The sequence below is a fragment of the Eucalyptus grandis genome, chromosome 8 (assembly GCF_016545825.1).
Source record: "Eucalyptus grandis isolate ANBG69807.140 chromosome 8, ASM1654582v1, whole genome shotgun sequence".
Classification (NCBI taxonomy): Eukaryota; Viridiplantae; Streptophyta; class Magnoliopsida; order Myrtales; family Myrtaceae; genus Eucalyptus; species Eucalyptus grandis.
The window spans coordinates 68,042,322-68,061,504 of NC_052619.1; the positions used below are offsets into that span (position 1 = coordinate 68,042,322).

Below are 19,183 nucleotides of genomic sequence, written 5' to 3' on the forward strand. Positions count from 1 at the left end.
TCCAAATCCCACAATTTTTCCTTTGATGTTTCCTCCAAAAGAAACTTTTCCACCATTTACTCGAACAATATTTAAGAAGTAATTTGAGTCTCCTGTCATGTGTCTTGAGCATCCACTATCCAAATACCATTTTACCTTTTTCTTGATAGTGACCTGCATTTAAAAAGAAACTTAAACCTTCTTTGGTACCAATATTTTCTTGGGTCCATTGGTGTTAGTTTGATATACGGTTTTTGCCCATTCCTTTTTAACGAATGTTTTCCAAATCATGGGACATTCTTTTTCAAAATGATCTGCATTACTGCACTTTGAGCATCTGAGAGCATTGCGACCAACTGGTTTTACAAAGATCCTTTTAAAATGATTTTTGTAAGCATCTCTTGTGGGTCTTTGTTTGATTCTTTCTTTCACTTTAGGAAAATCAATTAAAGGAATGGTTTCAGGTCAATATCATTCCCAAACCAGATTTATTGAAATAAGGTCTTTGAATAGAGAGAATTTTTTCCAGTTTCTCAGATCCTATAGAAAATCTTTTGGAAATATTTGAGATATCACTTTTCAAGAATGCATTTTCTTTTAAAAGATTGTCTTCACTTTCTTTAAGAGAAGAAGCATTCTTGTCTAAACATTTCACTTTTTCTTTCAAAATATTTTCCTGTTGTTTTAGAGTAGAATTTTCCTTCTTGAGTTCGGAAATTCTTTTAAGAGAAGTCTTAAGACTAAAACACAATTCATCATATACTTTGAAACCTTAATAGGGATTTTGAAGTTACTTACCTCAAATTCGTTTTACGAGTCTGAATTTGTCTCGAATTTGAATCAATCCGATTGTGCCATCGACATATATTGGCATATTCATCATCACTTTCTTCACATTCTGTATCACTCCAGGTTTTAGCTTTAAGAGATTTTCGGTACTTTTCAGCTTTTCCTTTCTTCTTTCTCAGAAGAGGACAGTTGGGTCTGATGTGTCCCTTTTTCTTACATTCAAAGCAGACTACATCCTTGTTTGATTCATCATCCTCAAATGAGACTTAGTCTGCTTCCTTTGAAAACTTTGTTTCTTTGGATTGAATCTTCTTCCTTTTCTGTTCAGCTTTCTGAATCTTCTTATCATGAGTGCAAGTTCCTCATCGTCCATATCATCTTCAGAGTCTATAACATCATAATCATCATTAGATTTTAACGCAATGGATTTCTTACCTTTAGGGTTTTCGTCTTCATTGATTCGTTCCACTTCATAAGACTCAAGAGTCCCAACCAACTCATCAACAGATAGTGGCATGATTCTTTGGGTCTCTCGATTGAGGTCTTTATGTGATTCCAATCCTTGGAGAGTCCACGCAGTAGCTTGTTTACTTTCATGGGATCATAAATTGGTTTACCTTGGTTTTCAAGACCATTCACGATTTCTGTAAAGCGACTGAACATCTCCGTTATAGATTCTCCTGGTTTCATTTTGAAGGCTTCATATTGACCGAGGAGAATGTTGATTCTAGTCTCTTTCACTCGATCTGTTCCTTCATGGGTAATATGTAATCTATCCCAGACTTCTTTAGCTGTAACACAAGAAGATATCCTGTTATATTCAGTAGGGGATAAAGCACAATATAAAGAATAAATTGCTTTTGCATCAAGAGCTTGTCTCTTGATTTTCTCTTCCTGAGTCATTTCGCTAGACTCAACAACATCTTTTCCTCTTTTTGAGACAGATGCAGCTTTAGGAATGATTCCTTTTTTTACAACGTCCCATTCCAGAGGATCTTTTGATCTTATGAATGCTTTCATCTTGTTTTTCCATATGTTGTAATCATTTCCATCAAAGTAAGGTGGTCTGGTATTGCTTTGCCCTTCTACCAGTCCTGGAGCCAACATACTAGCCATAGATCTTTAACTCTAAAGTAAAACACTTCAACAAAAGTGAGTACACGAGCTCTGATACCAATTGAGATAGCTAGTATAAGCACCTAGAGGGGGGTGAATAGGTGCACAAACAATTTCTCGAGATACGGAAGCGATTCTAGGCAAAAGTAGAAAGGAAAATGCGATCAAAGTGAAGTAAAGGTTAGGGAAGAGAGAAATGAACACAAGATTTATAGTGGTTTGGCTTATTCCAAGCCTACGTCCACTCTTCCGCACCGACAGCCCACCGGCTGGATTTCACTATGAACAAAAGAGAAGTTACAAGCACAGCCTTTTCCTTTGATTCCACAAAGGTAGATGTTCTACCACACTTCCTCAAGGTTTCTCACGAATATAGACTCTCTTTTGTTTACACGATTTTGCTCAACAAATGAATTGACTAAGAACAAGAGGCTTCGTACTTTGGAATTCTTCTATCGTGTACACACTCGAACAACTGGAACGTCTTCCTTATATACTCCTTCATGCCATCATACCCGTTGGCACTTACCAAAGGAATTCCTCCAATCTACCCGTTGGATGGAATCAATTAGGAAGATCATTCGAGCTATTAAAGGAACATGTCGATAGCCCATCAATCATGTTCGCCCATACAATCAGGATCTCGGTTTCCATAGGTAGAACCTTCCAAATATACTTTGCCAATCATCGGATCCTTAATCTTCGAATCAATTATGATCAAATAAAGAATTCCGTTATGTCATAACCAGCCAAGAGATCTTCTCCAGTCGATAAGGCCACATCTTTAATGAAACATCCAGTTCTGGATAGCCTTTCTTCAACGGATTAGAAACTGCCAATGAGGATAGACTTTGAGTCTTGAGTCTGGCTGTCCGGATGTCTTCAGACTTTAAATAACAGAGTCTACAAGCCTTCAGACTAGACTGATGGAAACGTTTTGTCAACTTCAAAATACTTCAAGAGGATTTCTCCAACATTGGTTCCTCAGTGTGTATCCCTTTATTTCCTCTTCTGACCACATATGCCTCCACCAAAGCGTACGTTTCGATTTTCCTCCAGTTTTGTGCCTTGTTTTTTCGGTAATTCGTTGATATATACCGCAAAAGTCTTCACTTTCTTACTAATTTCCTTTTAGGATTGTAGCTATATCAGCATTGTAGCTATATACAAATTTGACATGGTAAACAATGTGATGGACTATAAGTAGTAATAAGAAGTTAATCAAATTCAACGATGGATAAAATTTTGTGCATCGCTTAACGTTCCAGCTATTTAGTAGATTTGACAATATTTGGATCTAAAAGGACCTTGCAACAGTGTCAAAGTCTATATCATATTTACTATTATAGTTCAATCATGTGAACTTGATAGAACAATGTGAATCGTTGTAGTTTTCAAGTAATGTTCTCAAAAAGCATCAATCTGAAGTACAAGATACAATGGATCGATATTAAACGTCAGGTAAATATATGAGAAAAATCATATATCATTTAGGTATTGTGATGATATGGTTAGAATTCTTGAGTCCCCTTTATTTCATCCTTTCTTTTGCTCTTTACTAAACACTCATAAATTCATGGAAGAACATTGTTATAATGTTTACATTTTTCTTTAAAATATATATATCAGACACCGATGAATTTCCCTTCATAACTCTCAATCACTTTATTGATACCAATTGACTCAAGATTGTGAAACGATAGGGTTCACTATTTTATGTGTATCTTCTGCTATCGAGTTCATATCTTTCGGACTTGAGAAGGTTAGCACAACCAAATGAAGGGCATCATCACACTTTTTTCATTTCCAATCAACTAGCTTAATTAAACTTTAATTCAAGCTGCATACACATTGAGAGTTTATGATTATTGCGTAATGAGAGAGTTGAATATGAGTTGTGTACTCTTATGAATCATTTAGCTCGATTAATGCACCATCAAACTAGTCAATATGCTTCACATGATATGACATGGAAGTTGATCCGTGCTAATAATAAAGGGTTTTTATTCTGGACATTCAGTGTAAAATATGTAATTCAATGATGAGCCACGGCCATATGATTGATCGTATCGATAGCACATCAAACAGACAAGGTACTTAAGCTACATATAAACCCTAATTCATATAATTCTCCAATTTTACATTGGATTTTTATTCCATAGGCCATTGGCAAAAAAAATCCAATCTCCAAAACCGTGTCATCCGGATGACCCATCTGGTTCTAAATCAAGAAATATAGTAAGTCATAGAAGATTTGAAAGTTGAATCTTGGAATGAGCAAGTTGATGGACAATTTTTTTAGGCGTGGTGCGGGGTCCATGAAATAGGCCCAATCACAGCTTGCATGTTTAGAGAAAGTGCGACATTACATTGAAAGAAAGAGAGGGACGGTTGTAGCTAGGTGAAATAAGTCAGCAGTGGGAACCGCCATTTTCAGTATGAGTTAGGTATATATTTATGAGACCTTTTTCATCCAACCATTTCATCGGCTCTATAAGTATCAAATAAATGGACATGTCGTGCAACAAAAAGTCTGAGAAGATCGCTTTTCCACACGTTGTTTATTAGCAAAATAGACTAGATCGCGGAAAGAGAAATTGATGACGGACTATTCAACATGCACATGGGGACGTGGTGATTGCAATCTTGGCCGATCAGCTCTCGAATTGGTTGTTGCCCGGTCAGGAAGTGGGTTCACTATCCCCTGCACACAAAGCTCTCGTAGCCCCACTCCACCATTTAATTCGTATCGTCATTACTTTCGTTGGCGGTTGGAAAATAGTCGGGCCGCAATTATCTCGATTTATTTATATAAAATCATCTAAACTTTACTCCAAAAAAGTATTTAGAGAAATTGAGATCTATAGAAAGTGCTACAAATGTTGAAAACTTAAAAAATGACTTAGAAAGTAATGTGAAATTTTTTGTGTAACGAAGAGATTAATGATGTTAGGATTGTTTAGTCTCCCCCGAGATATAGTCAGTATTGTGCCTTCGAAAGTGAGTTAGGCCAATGAACTAGGCTAAATCTCGGCATCAAAAAAAAAAAAAAAAAAAACAATTGTTGGGATTGTTCATTTTTTTGGGGTGTCGAGCATGGTCCGGGTTGGTCCGGGCCACCCTAACCTTAGGACCACCTATACAGTGTCGGTCCTCAATTTTAGGATCGAGGACCGACCCTATTGAACCTGGGACCAAGGACCGGACCGACCCAATGGGTTCGGTCCGGTTCCAAATCAACCTGGATCAATTGATAATTTTTTTTCGTCTTATTTTTATACTCCCTAAAAAGCAAACCTACAAATTCAAATTACATATCTATCAACAATGTGGCATTGTGCAACTAAACTATAAATACCAATACATATTTAGCAAATTTAAGATGACACGATAATAGAAATTTCATACCTACTAACCGCTCATCGAGATATGGGACAAGATGGAAAGTTATTATAATCATCTATTTTTAATATTCATAACACCATATGCAAAAGCGTTTTCCTGTATTCGATCACGTAGAGTCCACTCAACCAAAAAATGAGCTTTACACCACTTGACTAGCAAATCACCATAGTAACTCGTAGCACTACTCTACTCTTCAAAAACTTCTACCATTTGACACAAATTGAAAAGCAAAGTACAGCTGAAATTCATTAGTAAAATACAATTAAACTAGAAAAAGTTCAAAATACTTAATATAAACCATGAATATATAACTTCACATCTTATTAATTCACTTGAACTTCTAAACACTTGAAAACAAAACAAACAACACATAATTAATACTCAACAAAAGTTTTAAATTGAAATTACTATTAGTGTTATTGGTAGAATATCTCAATATAATATAATATAACAGACATTTTGCTTAGGTTTGAATATATAATATAATATACAAGGTTGGTCCAGGGTTGGACCAACCCAAAACTCTTAGAACCAAAGACCAACCTGTACAGTGTTGGTCCTGGAATCAAGGACCAACCCAATCCCCTTGGGAACCGTACCAGGATCGGTAGGATTGGGCCGGTCCAGGGTCGACCCTAGACCGCTGCTCACCCCTAGTCCCAAGGTGGGGCTTGGTTGATATATTAGTACGAGATGGAAATGGGCTCTTCCAAGGGACAAGATTCATTGATGGGCCGGGCAAGCAAAGCTCGGAGCAAGGAAGCCCGCTCTTTCGGCTTATTAGAGAATCCCCATGTCTACACCCTCAATAGATTCTTGCTGCGGCAAATGAAAAACCATGAGATAGCAGGTCCCAATGAATTAGCTGTCCATGAATAAATAAACAAATAAAAAGGTCCTTCACGAGGGGGCTTTTCAGCTCACAAGAATTTCGACTCGGGAACGAAAGATTGCCCATTCAAATCTCATCAAATGAGTTCAGATTATCCCAGTAAGGCCCACATAAATAGTCTGGAAGGCTAAATTTAACATGTTCACGGGCTATGTAGGATTTTATATGGATTTTTAGGTTGGCGGGTCTTTGATAGGTGCTTAAAATGGTTTCGAAAGTAACATAGTATGTCATAAAAACTCTATGACAGATAGATACACGGATCTATTATTCTAGCTTAGGAAAAAAAACCTATATCGTGCAATGTCTATATTACTGACATGACAAGACATTGTAATCAGATCATATGTTTTATAATCCCATCACAAACATAATACATAAGTAGCACCAAAAAAATTACAAAATTTATAGCAACATAATAAGTTGTAACCGGTTGATAGTGGAGGAGGTTATTTCGCAACATTATCCATGAGTAATTCTCACGTCTCTTCAATTTGAGCTATTCATTTGGAACATGCATAATGATATAACTCTTATTAAGAGTGTGTTTCATGAAAAAAATTCAAACTTTAGAAAATATTTTCTGAAAGATGATTTCTTGTATCATTTACGGAAATAAATGAAAGAAAATGTTTTTCATCACCCACGAAAATAATTAAGCATCATAAGGAACATATTTTTCATTGATTAATTTTTCTAAATGATGTAGCCAATCGTTAATTTGAAAAATATTCTCCAAATTTTGAGTTTTGCTCAATACAAACATGCCCTGAATCTCACCAACGAAAGCTAGCAGATTTTCACTTCACTGCAAAATTTGCCAAGGCCAGTGATTCTACTTTTGTGGAAGATCCCATGTTTGTTTTGTTCCGAGGTAATTACACAGGAAGGCACGAGAACTTAGGTGCTTTCATTTTCCATCACACTTGGTCTTAGTATCTCCCTTTTACGTTAATCTTACTCAAAGTAAGCGTGATTAGCTTATAACATGTCATTTAGGTTTTATATTCATCTTAGCAATGATTGTCTTTTTTCTTTTTTCTTTTTTATATTCTCTTGTCTTTTCTTTCAAATATGATCTAGCTATTTCTCTCATTTACCATCTCACCGTTACCGGGGGAAAAAAATGCTTCTCTGGTGAACCCAATAATCATGCCGAAAACTATGTTTATGAAACGAAAATTACCACATCATCTATCAAGCCAACATCTCATAAAATTAATCAAATATTGAGATTTCTCGGGGCGCGCGCGCATATATATATATGGGGACACTTCGATGTTTTTTTATAGTGCGTAGGGAATGATTTTTATGATTTTTATGACAATGACAGGCCTTGTCTATTTAACTTAATTTGTTCTCGATTTGCCAATTCAAGCACTTAAATGTGGGAGAAACAATGCCATCTGAACAGGAGAGACCTGACTAACACGGCAATTCAAATGCTCAATGTTTCAAGAAACGTGTTTGGAAAACCTGTGAATTAAACTGTTCTAATGAACTCAAAAATTGAGCTTGATTGCTTCAGCTTAAGTTTCACCATCATCATCATCATCATCATCATCATCATTATTTTACTTTTCCTATGAGAACTTTGGTGTACTATAAAAGATTCATCAGTAAATTCTACCTAAATACGCCCGAAATATCCCGCTTATTAATGTCAAAAGCATTTCCTAGGTGCTTGTCTAACATGTTAAAATGAAAAGAAATTGTAATATCTAGACATATTGTGTAGAGCAAAATCTATTCAATAAATCTTTTCTTTAATTAAATTGGGTGCCGTTTTCGCTGAGTAATTAAATACGGATACTTGTTAAAAAAAAACTAACAGTCTACTGTAGTGCGGTGGAAAGTGTTAAAAATTAAGTCGATACAACTTGGGATACATAATTCTCTTGACGTTTAATGCGCGCTTATTTTATATTAGATTTGGTATTTCCCTTATTAGGGCCTACCTTATTGTAAGTGGCAAATGTCCTTTCGTGGGATATCTCATCGTTTTGAAATTAGAAAAGAAAGTCATATAAATTCACAAGATGTTATGCAACTAGAAATTTCTAATTAGTAGTATATAGTACTCTAACTTTATTCATTAAAGTGTGCATGCATGTCGATGAAGAAGCTACCTGAGGAGATTGGATTTACTACTTCGATAATATAAAACAAAACAATAATTAAAGAATTTCTCCTTTTTTTATAAGATAAAAAAGGTCACGAGATTACAGAATATACACAGAAAACTCTTTTTTAAGGAAAGGAAAAGGAAGAAAAGAAAATTACAAAAGCGGTTGGCGAATCTTCTTCCTGAAAACGACCTCGGTGTCCAACCCGAAGCCGTCGACCTTGCGGACATGCACCAGCGCCGATCCCTTGAACAGCTCCACCAGCGGCTCCACGCTGAGCAGGTCGTTCGCGGAGTACTTGTCGGCGCGCCGCGCCAGGGCCACGTGGAGCGCGCACACCCCGCCGGGCCTCAGCGTCCGCTCGATCTCCCCGACGAAGCGGCCCGGGTACAGCGCGTGGTCGAACACGTTCGAGAACTCGAAGTCGAACTCCCCGTCGGCGAAGGGCTGCTGGTGGAAGTCGCCCTCCACCACGAGGGGCGGGGCGGGGACGAGGTCGATGCCGACGGAATCAGCGACGCCGACGCGGCGGAGGGCCTCGACCTTCTGGCCGACGCGGGCGCCGACGCAGAGGGCGCGGGAGGAGTTGGAGAGGAGGCGGCGGCGCTGGAGGTCGGAGAAGAAGCGGGCGAAGGCGGAGACCTTGCGGTCCCAGTCGCGGGTGGTCCAGACGCGGCGGAGCCTCGGGTTGAGGGTCTTATTGAGCTGGCGCTGGATGTAGGCCTCGTAGGAGGTGTACCCGGGTCTGATCCTGAGGTCGCCGGAGGAGGAGGATAAGGGAGGAGGGTAGGGCGGATGGGGGCGGAGGTGGTGGCGGAGGAGGAGGAAGGGGAGGGAGAGGAGGGAGAGGAGGAAGCACTTGAAGACGGTGGGCTTGGGGTTTGCCGACTGTGGGTGTTTCATGATGAGGGTTTTGCGTGCGTCCGCGTCCCTTTCTCGTTCTCTCTCTCTCTCTTTCTACTTCTCCTTCTCTAGGGATGAATGGAGCTTTCGTGATGGATGGAGAGAGACAGAGACAGAGATGTTGGTGGATTTGAACGTAGAAATGACAGCTGGTGTTGCAGTGCGCATGCGCAAGTCGAAGTGGCGATCGTCTTCTGAATCATCTCTCTCTCTCTCTCTGGTCGCTTATCGTTTTCTATGACCCTAAACATTTGCAGATTAAGTAATGCGGCATGGACTACGGTTTAGACGAAGCACTTTGTCATAGTGGGTGTTGCTCCATCACTAGCTTTGGAGAGTTTTGTGTTCCAGGAATAGCATCTAAAGAAAAAAAAAATTGACTAGATTTGAGGGACATCGTATTGAAACTTTCGATTTTAGCAACAAAGAAAAATTCCGAACCTGAGAAGGAGGGCCACTGTCCGACTCTGATTTAGACGAGTGCTTTAAATCGTGTGAAGTCTAGCGTCAAGTCATCAAAAATTAAAGTTGATATGTACACATTGCGTGCACGTTCATCTTGTGTACCTCATAATCTTTTCCTAATTTAAGATATGATTGTAATGTAAGATGAAAAGTCGACATGAATAATACTACGCATGGGACGTGGGATGGGGATTGCAACGAAATCATGACTTCAGTGTTAAGTCCATTGTTTATGGTGAGTGAATTAGTTGAGCATGATCGATTCTTCTCATACTTACATTATAGAGGATATTTAACATTCGAGTCCTCCATTTTTTATTTTTTTTGCATACATACATTATTCTCTTTTACTATAGCCTGACATGGTATTTATCTGATTCCATATTTCATTTGTCCATTGCGTTTCTTCACTTATTCAAATATTCAACTAGATCTAGTCACTTTCTCCTATAAAATGACTAAGTACTTGTCTTGACCCTTAAGGCCCCTTTGCCTTATTTGAGTTGTGATTGTGAACGGGGAAACAACCATGGCAACATATTAGACAAATATATATATATTGTTTGACTAGGGCTGCCATAAGAAAATTATTGGGAATTGTCCGATCCTCCGAATGTAAATAGTATATTATTAACCGAAATTGATGAGATAATGTTCGAGCATAGATAGATCTCTCTCTCTCTCTCTCTCTCTCTCTCTCTCTCTCTCTCTCTCTCTCTCTCTCTCTTTGACCTTAAAAGAAGAGTTAGAGTCCAATTTACAATCGTGCTAAATATATTAGACGGCTTGAACAGTGTCGGCAAAATGGTGCACATCATGCATGCAATGATGATATTGATTGATATTGCATTCAAGTTATTTTATCAACATGGATCCTTAGCTTGAATTCTCAATCCCGACTTCTGCTCTTACTCCTGTTGGCTTCTATTACGGAAGATCTGCTTTGTTTTTTTAATATTTGACGTATCTCTTATTATCAATTAGAATTTACATTTTTTTTTTCAATTAGCATAATATATCTCTTAGAATTAGATAGAGATATTATGTAGATCTTTTCCCAAGCAATATGTTGTATAAATATTTGTATTATACGTTAAGCAATACAAGTGAATGACGATTCATTTCAATTTCTTGGATATCTATCCGAGTCCTTAATGGAGAAAAACATGGGACCCAGCTCGGCCAACTTCTCTCTCTCTCTGGTCGCTTGTCTTGTTCTATTTCCTTATTGGGATTCATCATTTGTCAAGTAACGCATGGATTGAGGTTTAGATGAAGCACTTTGTCATATTCGGTGATGTTCTATCACTAGCTTTGGAAAGTTTTGTGTTCCACGAATAGCATATAATGAAAAAATTGACTAGATTGAAGTACATTGTGTTGGAATCTTTCAAATGGAACCTAAGAAGGAGGGCCACCCCAACTCTGATTTAGACAAATGCTTTAAATCATATAAAGTCTCGCGTAAAGCAATCAAGATTTAAGGTTGATATATACACATTGTGTGCACATTCATCTAAGTACCTCATGATCTTTCTTCATTTATACCATGCTTGTAATCTAACATGAATATATCGGCAAATGCAATGCTATATGTTTGGTACGTGGTATGGAGGCCACGATGCAATCGTGATTCCTGTTTCGAGTTCTTTGAGTGTTATTGTTTCTTCTCATATTTAAATAATGGAAGATATCTAACATTCAACTCCTAAATTTTTTGGACATTTACATTATTCTTTTTTATTACAACCTAACGTGGTATTTATCCGATTCCAGATTTTATTCATTCATTGCGTTTTTTTTTTGTATCAAACATGTCCCAAAAGTTTTTATACAAAAATCTCTTTTGATCAAACACTTATTCAAAATATTCAACAGATGTAGTCACTTTCTACCGTAAAATCACTAAGTACTTGCCTGAACCTTGAGACCCCTTTGCTTTATTTGAGTTGTGATTGTGAAAGGGGCCGACCATGCCAACATATTAGACAAATATTTCTCAATTTTGTCTATTTAACCCTAAACATCTGCGTGAACTTTTAGTATAGTCTTTCTAGCTAATTTTAATCATAAATTGTTGATATGGTCACATAAGATAGCCATTGATGTCTAGACCGTCGCGGTTTCTGGCGAAAATTTACCAAAATGTGTATATTGGAGTTTCTTGGATTAAATTTATAAAATCGAAAAGTTTATAACTAAATTGATATTAATACAATAAATTTATAACCAATCGGGTAATTTTCCCAAATTAGTTTTATTAGGTAGCAGCTAGCCAAGGAGCATCCATCTATTAAGCGATTAGAAGCCAATCAAATGTCATTCCAAAAATGGTTGGTTCAAATTTGATGCAAATGATCACATACTCCATCATCTTGTCACGAGATTTGACATGATTTATATTTTGTGGGGTTTGAGGTGGCGAAGGGTTCGACTCCTTTCATCCGCCCGTCCCTCGGAGCCCCTCCACCGTCGCGGCGGCCGGCATGGTGGCATTGGTGCATCAAAATTGCAGAGACTGACAGTAAGAACCCATCTGATTCGGCGGCTTATGGCACTCGACGTTTCTACCATTACATGGAGCCGGCGATTCGTACTTTCGTGACGTAATCGGATCGCCACTTTGAAATCCTAGTACAACACGTTTTGTTGATGAATTATGTGACCCCCGACGCAGCACATCGGACAGTGTTAGAATAACGAACTCCTGACCCCGTGAAACGTACGTTAATACGAGTTTACGTGATGTTAATCCGGTCAATTGAAACATGTCTGAGTAGGCATGTTATAAACTTGTCCGGTCTTTAACCCAAGGGTGCTTAACCACATTAAAGTGTCGAAAATCGCTGGCCTTACGATGACAAAGGCTTAATGACGAAATATGATCCGATACTATCGTCGGCAAAACTTTCATTAGCATCCGTTGCAGGCCATTAGGTCTCATTGCTCAAGTTATGAATGAAGCCCTAGTCACTAATCGACACAAATCTAGAAAAGCCCAATCCATTTATGTCTCCGAGTCCGACCCAATGATGGCCCAGCCCGATTCAAGCGATCCCAGCCTAGCATGAGTGGAGCCCGGTCCGAATCAAATCGCATCGGGCTTGGGCACGAGTCCATAAGATGTCACGGCTCATGACCGAGCTTGGGTTTCATGCCTTAAAAGTTGTAGTTTTGGTTTATATTTTTTGTCAGTGAATATTGGCTCTAAGATTGCTAATCATAATCTTCACATTTGTAGGGACAGTCCCCATAAGTCCAAGGAATGATTAGTTGTCTTCAAGATAACTAGCCCCTCGATGTCAAATTAGATGACCGCGTCCACGTCAGTAATTTCCAACCAAATTGGCCGAATGGATTTAATTGGCAAAATATTAAATAGGTCTATGGCTCAATTAGCATAATCCAAAGTGTTTAAGACAATACAATAGATGTTGGACTTTTTGGATAATTTTTTCATTATCTTATTGAACATAAATAAAGTAGTTATCATGTTTTTTTTTTTTTTTTAGGGTGATTAATTCGATAGTGGGTTGATTCCCGCCTTGGAACTAAGAATTGGATTGGATAGGAACCGGTTCCCAAGTAAATGTTAGTTTTTTTTTTTTAAGTTTTTTTTTTCTTTATCATGAGTTATTAAATATATAGAATGTAACTTTAGTGTACGATGGAATTACTAATTGCAGAGAAGTTACTAGTAAAAGAAGAGATTATTTCCGCAAATTATCAATACGTCTTGCCCTTGCTTAATAAAATAACAAAAATAATAGTGTACTCTAGGCCAATTCCATTGGTCAGTCTGATTTCCTATTCCAGAAATTTGGATCCCAAAACTGGCCAATTCCCACAAGAACCACCCAAAACCGGTTGCTCCAGTCCAATTCAGTTCCCGATTGGACTGCAACTGATACACACCTCTACTTTTTTTCTTCTAACAAGTCACTACATCCGAATGTTGGTTCGACCAATAAACTTATAAAAGAAAACTTGTAATTACAATTCGAAATAATCTGGATTTCTCAAAAGTCAAAACCCAAAGTCACATGCCTAACGAACCCCACATGGAAGTACGGCTTCTCGTGAGTTAGATGCTAGATAGCCCACCGCATGTACTTCTCCAAAATAAAAATTCGTTTGTCTCATGATTTTTATTTTTGGTTGTGGTTGGTGTCTTAACACTAGCATGTCAATAACCGAACAATAATCGACTGCTAATTTTCTTTGGTATAATCGTTCAACTGGACATAAATTTGAGAGAATTTTCGAGACAAAGCTCACAACTAAAGGGTAGAGATGAATAAGTACATAGATCCTAGCACGTCGGATCCAAAAAGTGTGCTCGGCTCTATTCACACCAGACAAAATCGGATGCAGAAAGCTCGTGGGCAATATTCGTGTGGAGAAATCAAACTACTCGTGGTCCGGTTATGGTATTCATTTTCAAGACTTTCAATCCCGGGCACTAGCCGATAGTCCACAGTGACAAATCTTTCTATGTCAAACTCTAGCATGCTCCGATATGTAAGTCGTCTTAAATTAACCGAATGTGAAACGGGGGACCTTATTAGAAAAGTTACACATATTTAAGGGCATATCTAAATAGATTAAAATTTTTAGCAGTTCCAAGGATCATAAGCGAGCTTTCACATTACAGAATCCGATGCTTATATACATGCGTGGCCTTTTGCAAATGCACCATATTCTGATTTGACACACACCACCTATGAATTCACAAGGCGAGGTGATAAACACCAGATGATCATTTGAGCAAGTGAATTATGGTCAATACCTATCTAGCCTTCGTCATGTGACTTTATAAACCGATCCTATCAAACCGTTAACATATCTAGCGTATGTCTTTATCGTAGCCTGATCACATCAATCCCAAGAACACCAAAACCAAAGACGCAGAGCACGGGGACGCAATCCCACGAAATGGGGTCAGAGTTTCGCGACTTGGGTTGCTAATGCTGGTTATCTATCGAAGTGATCAAAACATCTATCAGGTGGAACAACCAATCCGTTATACCTCCGTGACCATAGCCATACCTAACCCCCTCTTTCTATCCGCCTCTTTCTCTATATTGTTGGGTTGTTGTCCCACCTCTGTTGATGCACCATATGCGGTCGGAAACGGTAGAAAGTGAAAGCTTCGCCCATAGGAAATCACATCAACTTGGACTTATGTGTGTAGTGCCTGATCGATGTGGTATAATCGGCCAATTATAATTGTCACGTGATATGAGTCGCACCTAATTTTAAGTTTGAATTTCGGAAAAATAAATTCTGGCTCTCATCAGCCTAACGAGTAGAAGACGAACCCTTTGAATGGATTGGGACATAGCTTCGACCCCTCACACCACTAACTATGAATAGCCATACATTTGATCACCCATTCGAGGCTCGGTTTGCATCTTACTTTGTCGGTGAGATTATCAAGAGAGAGGATGTCAACAGACAAAGTGAAATATTAGCTGCTAAATAATCCTTCATTGCTTAAATACGTAGTCGTCATATATTTTATATGCATGTAATCTCCCTCTACAAAATAACTTAAATTTCTAGGTTGAACTTATTAACATTGTATTAGAGTAGAAGGTTTGAATTTCGAGACTCCTTTCATCAATACTTGCTCACAAGATAAGGGTTGTATTCATTTCACAGTAATCGAGTCGAGTCGAGTTGAATCGAGTCACATACAAACGGAGTGCTAAATATGATTATACATCACTCAAATATTTGATTCTAATGTGTCACATATACAAATAGTCTCTTTCCACCTTTCCACCTAATAATTTAAGTTGGAGATTATACTTACTAACAATGATAAACCACTTAAGTAATTGTTCACGTATCTCTAATTTGCCATGATGATTGTTAAGCCTTTTGAAAAATTCTGTAAAACACAAATGATGAAATTATGGGATTTCGTGACCAATCATTAAACATAAATACCATGACGTTTTTTAACTTTCAATTTTCTGAGCTCTTCTTTAGGAATTTGTTCAGGAGTGCCCATGAAAAAACTGGAAGAATGTATCGATTCTTTTGCCATCTCTGAAACATAATGAAAATCGGAAACTACCCTCATCCCTTTGCTTAAATGCACCCGTAAACATTAGAACAATGCTAAATAACAAAGATTAAGAATTCGACACGTTATCTTATCTCTCAAGTCGCTGCTAATCGGACTTGATAGTGGTGAGGTCACGAGGTGCTCGGAAGACCACCTAGAACTCCCAGGCTCAAATTTTAGTTTTCAGTGATGTGGGTATTTTGGATTGTCCTTTGTTAGAAGATTTTTCCGAGGTCGAGTGCAGTCGTCAGGGAGAATTCAGTTAAACGCACTTTCCCTAACCGTTCGAGTGACATTGGTGAGGGTTCGGTGGGGTTGTTTTTTATAATGCTTTAAGGACATGGATTAAGTCACTGCAGCAACGGGTTTAGTTCACCCACTTAACCCATATGACCATTCCCACTTTGATTTCGCCCTTTTTTCTTAATCTCTTTTCAACTTTCTCCCATGCATCATCACGCTCTTGGTGGTGACGCCACGTCGCGCTCGGGAAAGATTAACCAAAATTCGACATACGACATATTTCTGAGGAACACCCTCTTTTGGAAAATCCCTCTACTCCATCAGGTGTGCATGTAGCACGTACGTTTTCTGATTCGGGAAAAAGTAGGAAGTTGTATGGTTCGGTCTTTGCAGTTTGTGGATTTGATGGGATGAGTACTTGCGAATTCCACTATCGATAGTTGAATCCGATGTAAGGATCCACTCGTCCGTTTTTTCAAGTTTTAGTGGACTTGGGAGCTTCCTCATCTTGTTGACTAAGGTTTTGGTGGGGAAAGTTGCGCAATCTGGGGCCAACGCAAATCCAATACTCCCTTTCTTTCTACACCTACGAAAGAACTAACATCGGGATTTCGTGCGTTCGGAGTATTTAGCCGCATTGTACGTGCTTTTCACCGGAATAAACCATGTAAATTTGTAGTGCATGCTACAACACTTTATTCTCGAAATGTGAAAAAACAAAGAAATGAGGAAATGCACTTCGTATATGCACGAGCATTTATTATTTTACCATGAGTACGAAAAATAAGAACGTATGGAAAAGATGTGATTTTATTTGGGAAATTTGGTCTGATTTTTTGTATGCAGCTTATTATCGATTTATTCAGTTTTAATATGTTAATCAAATATTGTATAACGAGCGAACCACTATGTCGACCTTTCAAAATTGTTTCGTAAAGCAAAAGGTAAAAAATCCTTTTACAGAACATGGTAAAAAATCAAGGGCCTTGCCTCTTGACCAAAGCGGCGAAAGCCAAACACTGCTCGAGAGTGCTCTTGGTGTCGACGACCATCATCGCGCAGTAAGAAGAATCATCTTGGTTGTTCGAGAAGAATAATGATCACAAGATCATGATTACGATGATGATTCCATGTCGACTTTACTGTTCTTGTTCCATGCGCCATTTTCTCGCATTTCGCTAGGTCATTCATTAGTAGCACTTTTTGCCCACCTTTCCCCTAACAGTGGAAGGGGGAGAAGAAAAGGATGGGAGAGAAATTTGGAGCCACTGATGAATGCTATAAGGTCAATGGCCGATAAAAAGGAAAAACGATTACGGGCGACGTTATTTTAGGGTTTCAAGGTACATCGGACGCCTAATGTACTTACCACTACTTGCCACATGGCACGTGTAAGGAGCTTGTGGCGCATTACTAACACAATTTACTAGGATCGTGACCGAATCAATCATGAAAGCAGGTCTGGCTCCTGGTCTCAAAAATTTTAAGTTGATACTGTTTGGATAGGTTCCAAATTTTGGAACTGAATCCACTCATCCAATAAAGATTTGACGGTCAGAACCTGTTTTATGAAGTTGGACAAATATGGCTTCTCTTTTTAAATTAAATTAACCATTTTATTGCTTTATATTTCTGTTTTTTTAGCATATTTTATTTTCAACTATTTTGTTGCTCATACTATTTTTTTTTTTATAATTGCTATTTGTCTTGATTTAAGAAAAAATGAAGGAAAAATATTGGAACCCGACCAAACAAGTGTGGCAAGTTACAGATTCCAAAAACTGGGAATCGATACCTTGAATTAAGCATCCCTACTATTTGCAATATCGTGTTTGAGAAAGTTGGTACCACAAATGAGGGGTATGGTTCTCATTTAAGATGATGGATAATCACATGTCGAGTCTCATGTCACTATACTTTGTGCATTAATTGCAGCATTGCCCTAGCTCAACCGTGCAAGGTCACTCATCGCAATAAGTCAATATTTTTTTTTAGTTATTGAACATTTGATAACTCCAGGATTGAATATGACCAAGCATAAGAATACTATCGACCAAAGTTCAGCAAAGTGGTCCAAATAAGCAAATACGTAACTTATTCCATCGGATAATAGTGTAATTATATCTGCAAAGATATGACGATGTTGTTATGAGTACTCCGGAGAGTTTACTAAAAAGAAAAGGTACAAATTTATCTTTAGGATCTAGGTGTTGTTATGCATATACTAGGGAGAATTTTTGCGCATGATATAAGACTCTGCCGTGCCACGAAAATGACATAATGGCTGAGGGGGAAAAATAGAAAAACTAGGAGGACGTTCGATCTGAGATGAGGCCAAGCTGATATCGTTAGCACAGGTCAACTTACGCACTGGTCGCCAACCAGTAAGTAAACAACCGTGGTTCTTCCCCCCCAAATTTTTTTTTCAGAAGTTGATTTTTACAGATCCAGTGATCTCCTAGCGCATTTAAAGCAGTGAATATTATAACATGATGACTCGGCGGACGACTTGAGAGACAAATACAAAACTAATTTGTGACCATGAAATGAGCTCATCGATTTTCCTAAGGGGTAGTCCAACAAAATTTGAAGAGGATCGTCTAATCATATCATGTCCGATCCTCATTTTGCGGTCACTAAATTTGTAGAAAAGTATTTTTGACAACTTCCATCTCTTATATCTACTCGTTCCACGGTACTCGAGAAATTCTCTCTTGTTCATTTTACTAACGAATTCATTTTTCTCTTTTCGTCCAAATGAATGCGGGCAAATTATATATATGATGTGTATACTTGTTTGAATGTATTGTATTGGGATCATATTTAGGTTATCCATTAACTATAGCTATTATGTTTGTCCAAATGCATTGGATTGGGATCTTATTTAGATTATCTAATTGCGTTTGAATTCGGTGAGTTCTAAGATCCAAGTCAGCGAGATCCATTCTCACGTGATACGAGACAAATGGGGATAGAATGTGTTCTCGATTCTCGAACCTTCAATCATCGTGCAACTTCCACAAGCTATTAAAACATAAGCCAAAAGGACTCAATGGGAGGGATCACTATTTTAAAAATAAATCTCGAATTTGAATCAGTGAAAGAAATCTGATTTATATAAATATTTCAAACCCAAATAGGACTATAATTTGACATCTGAACAAGCAATAGCTAATAGACGTATTTTCC

General features: G+C 38.1%; 1 protein-coding gene across 1 annotated transcript; it reads right to left on the minus strand.

The window, feature by feature from the left end:
• Positions 1 to 8,358: 8,358 nt before the first annotated feature.
• On the minus strand, positions 8,359 to 9,268 carry LOC104417776. Its single transcript, XM_010028995.3, has one exon. It carries the CDS (start codon positions 9,208 to 9,210, stop codon positions 8,461 to 8,463), a length of 750 nt encoding a protein of 249 aa, XP_010027297.3. The 5' UTR covers positions 9,211 to 9,268; the 3' UTR covers positions 8,359 to 8,460.
• Positions 9,269 to 19,183: the final 9,915 nt, after the last annotated feature.

What these genes read in the sequence shown, in the direction of transcription:
- LOC104417776 (XM_010028995.3), bottom strand. Translation starts at nt 9,210, where the DNA reads ATGAAACACCCACAGTCGGCAAACCCCAAGCCCACCGTCTTCAAGTGC.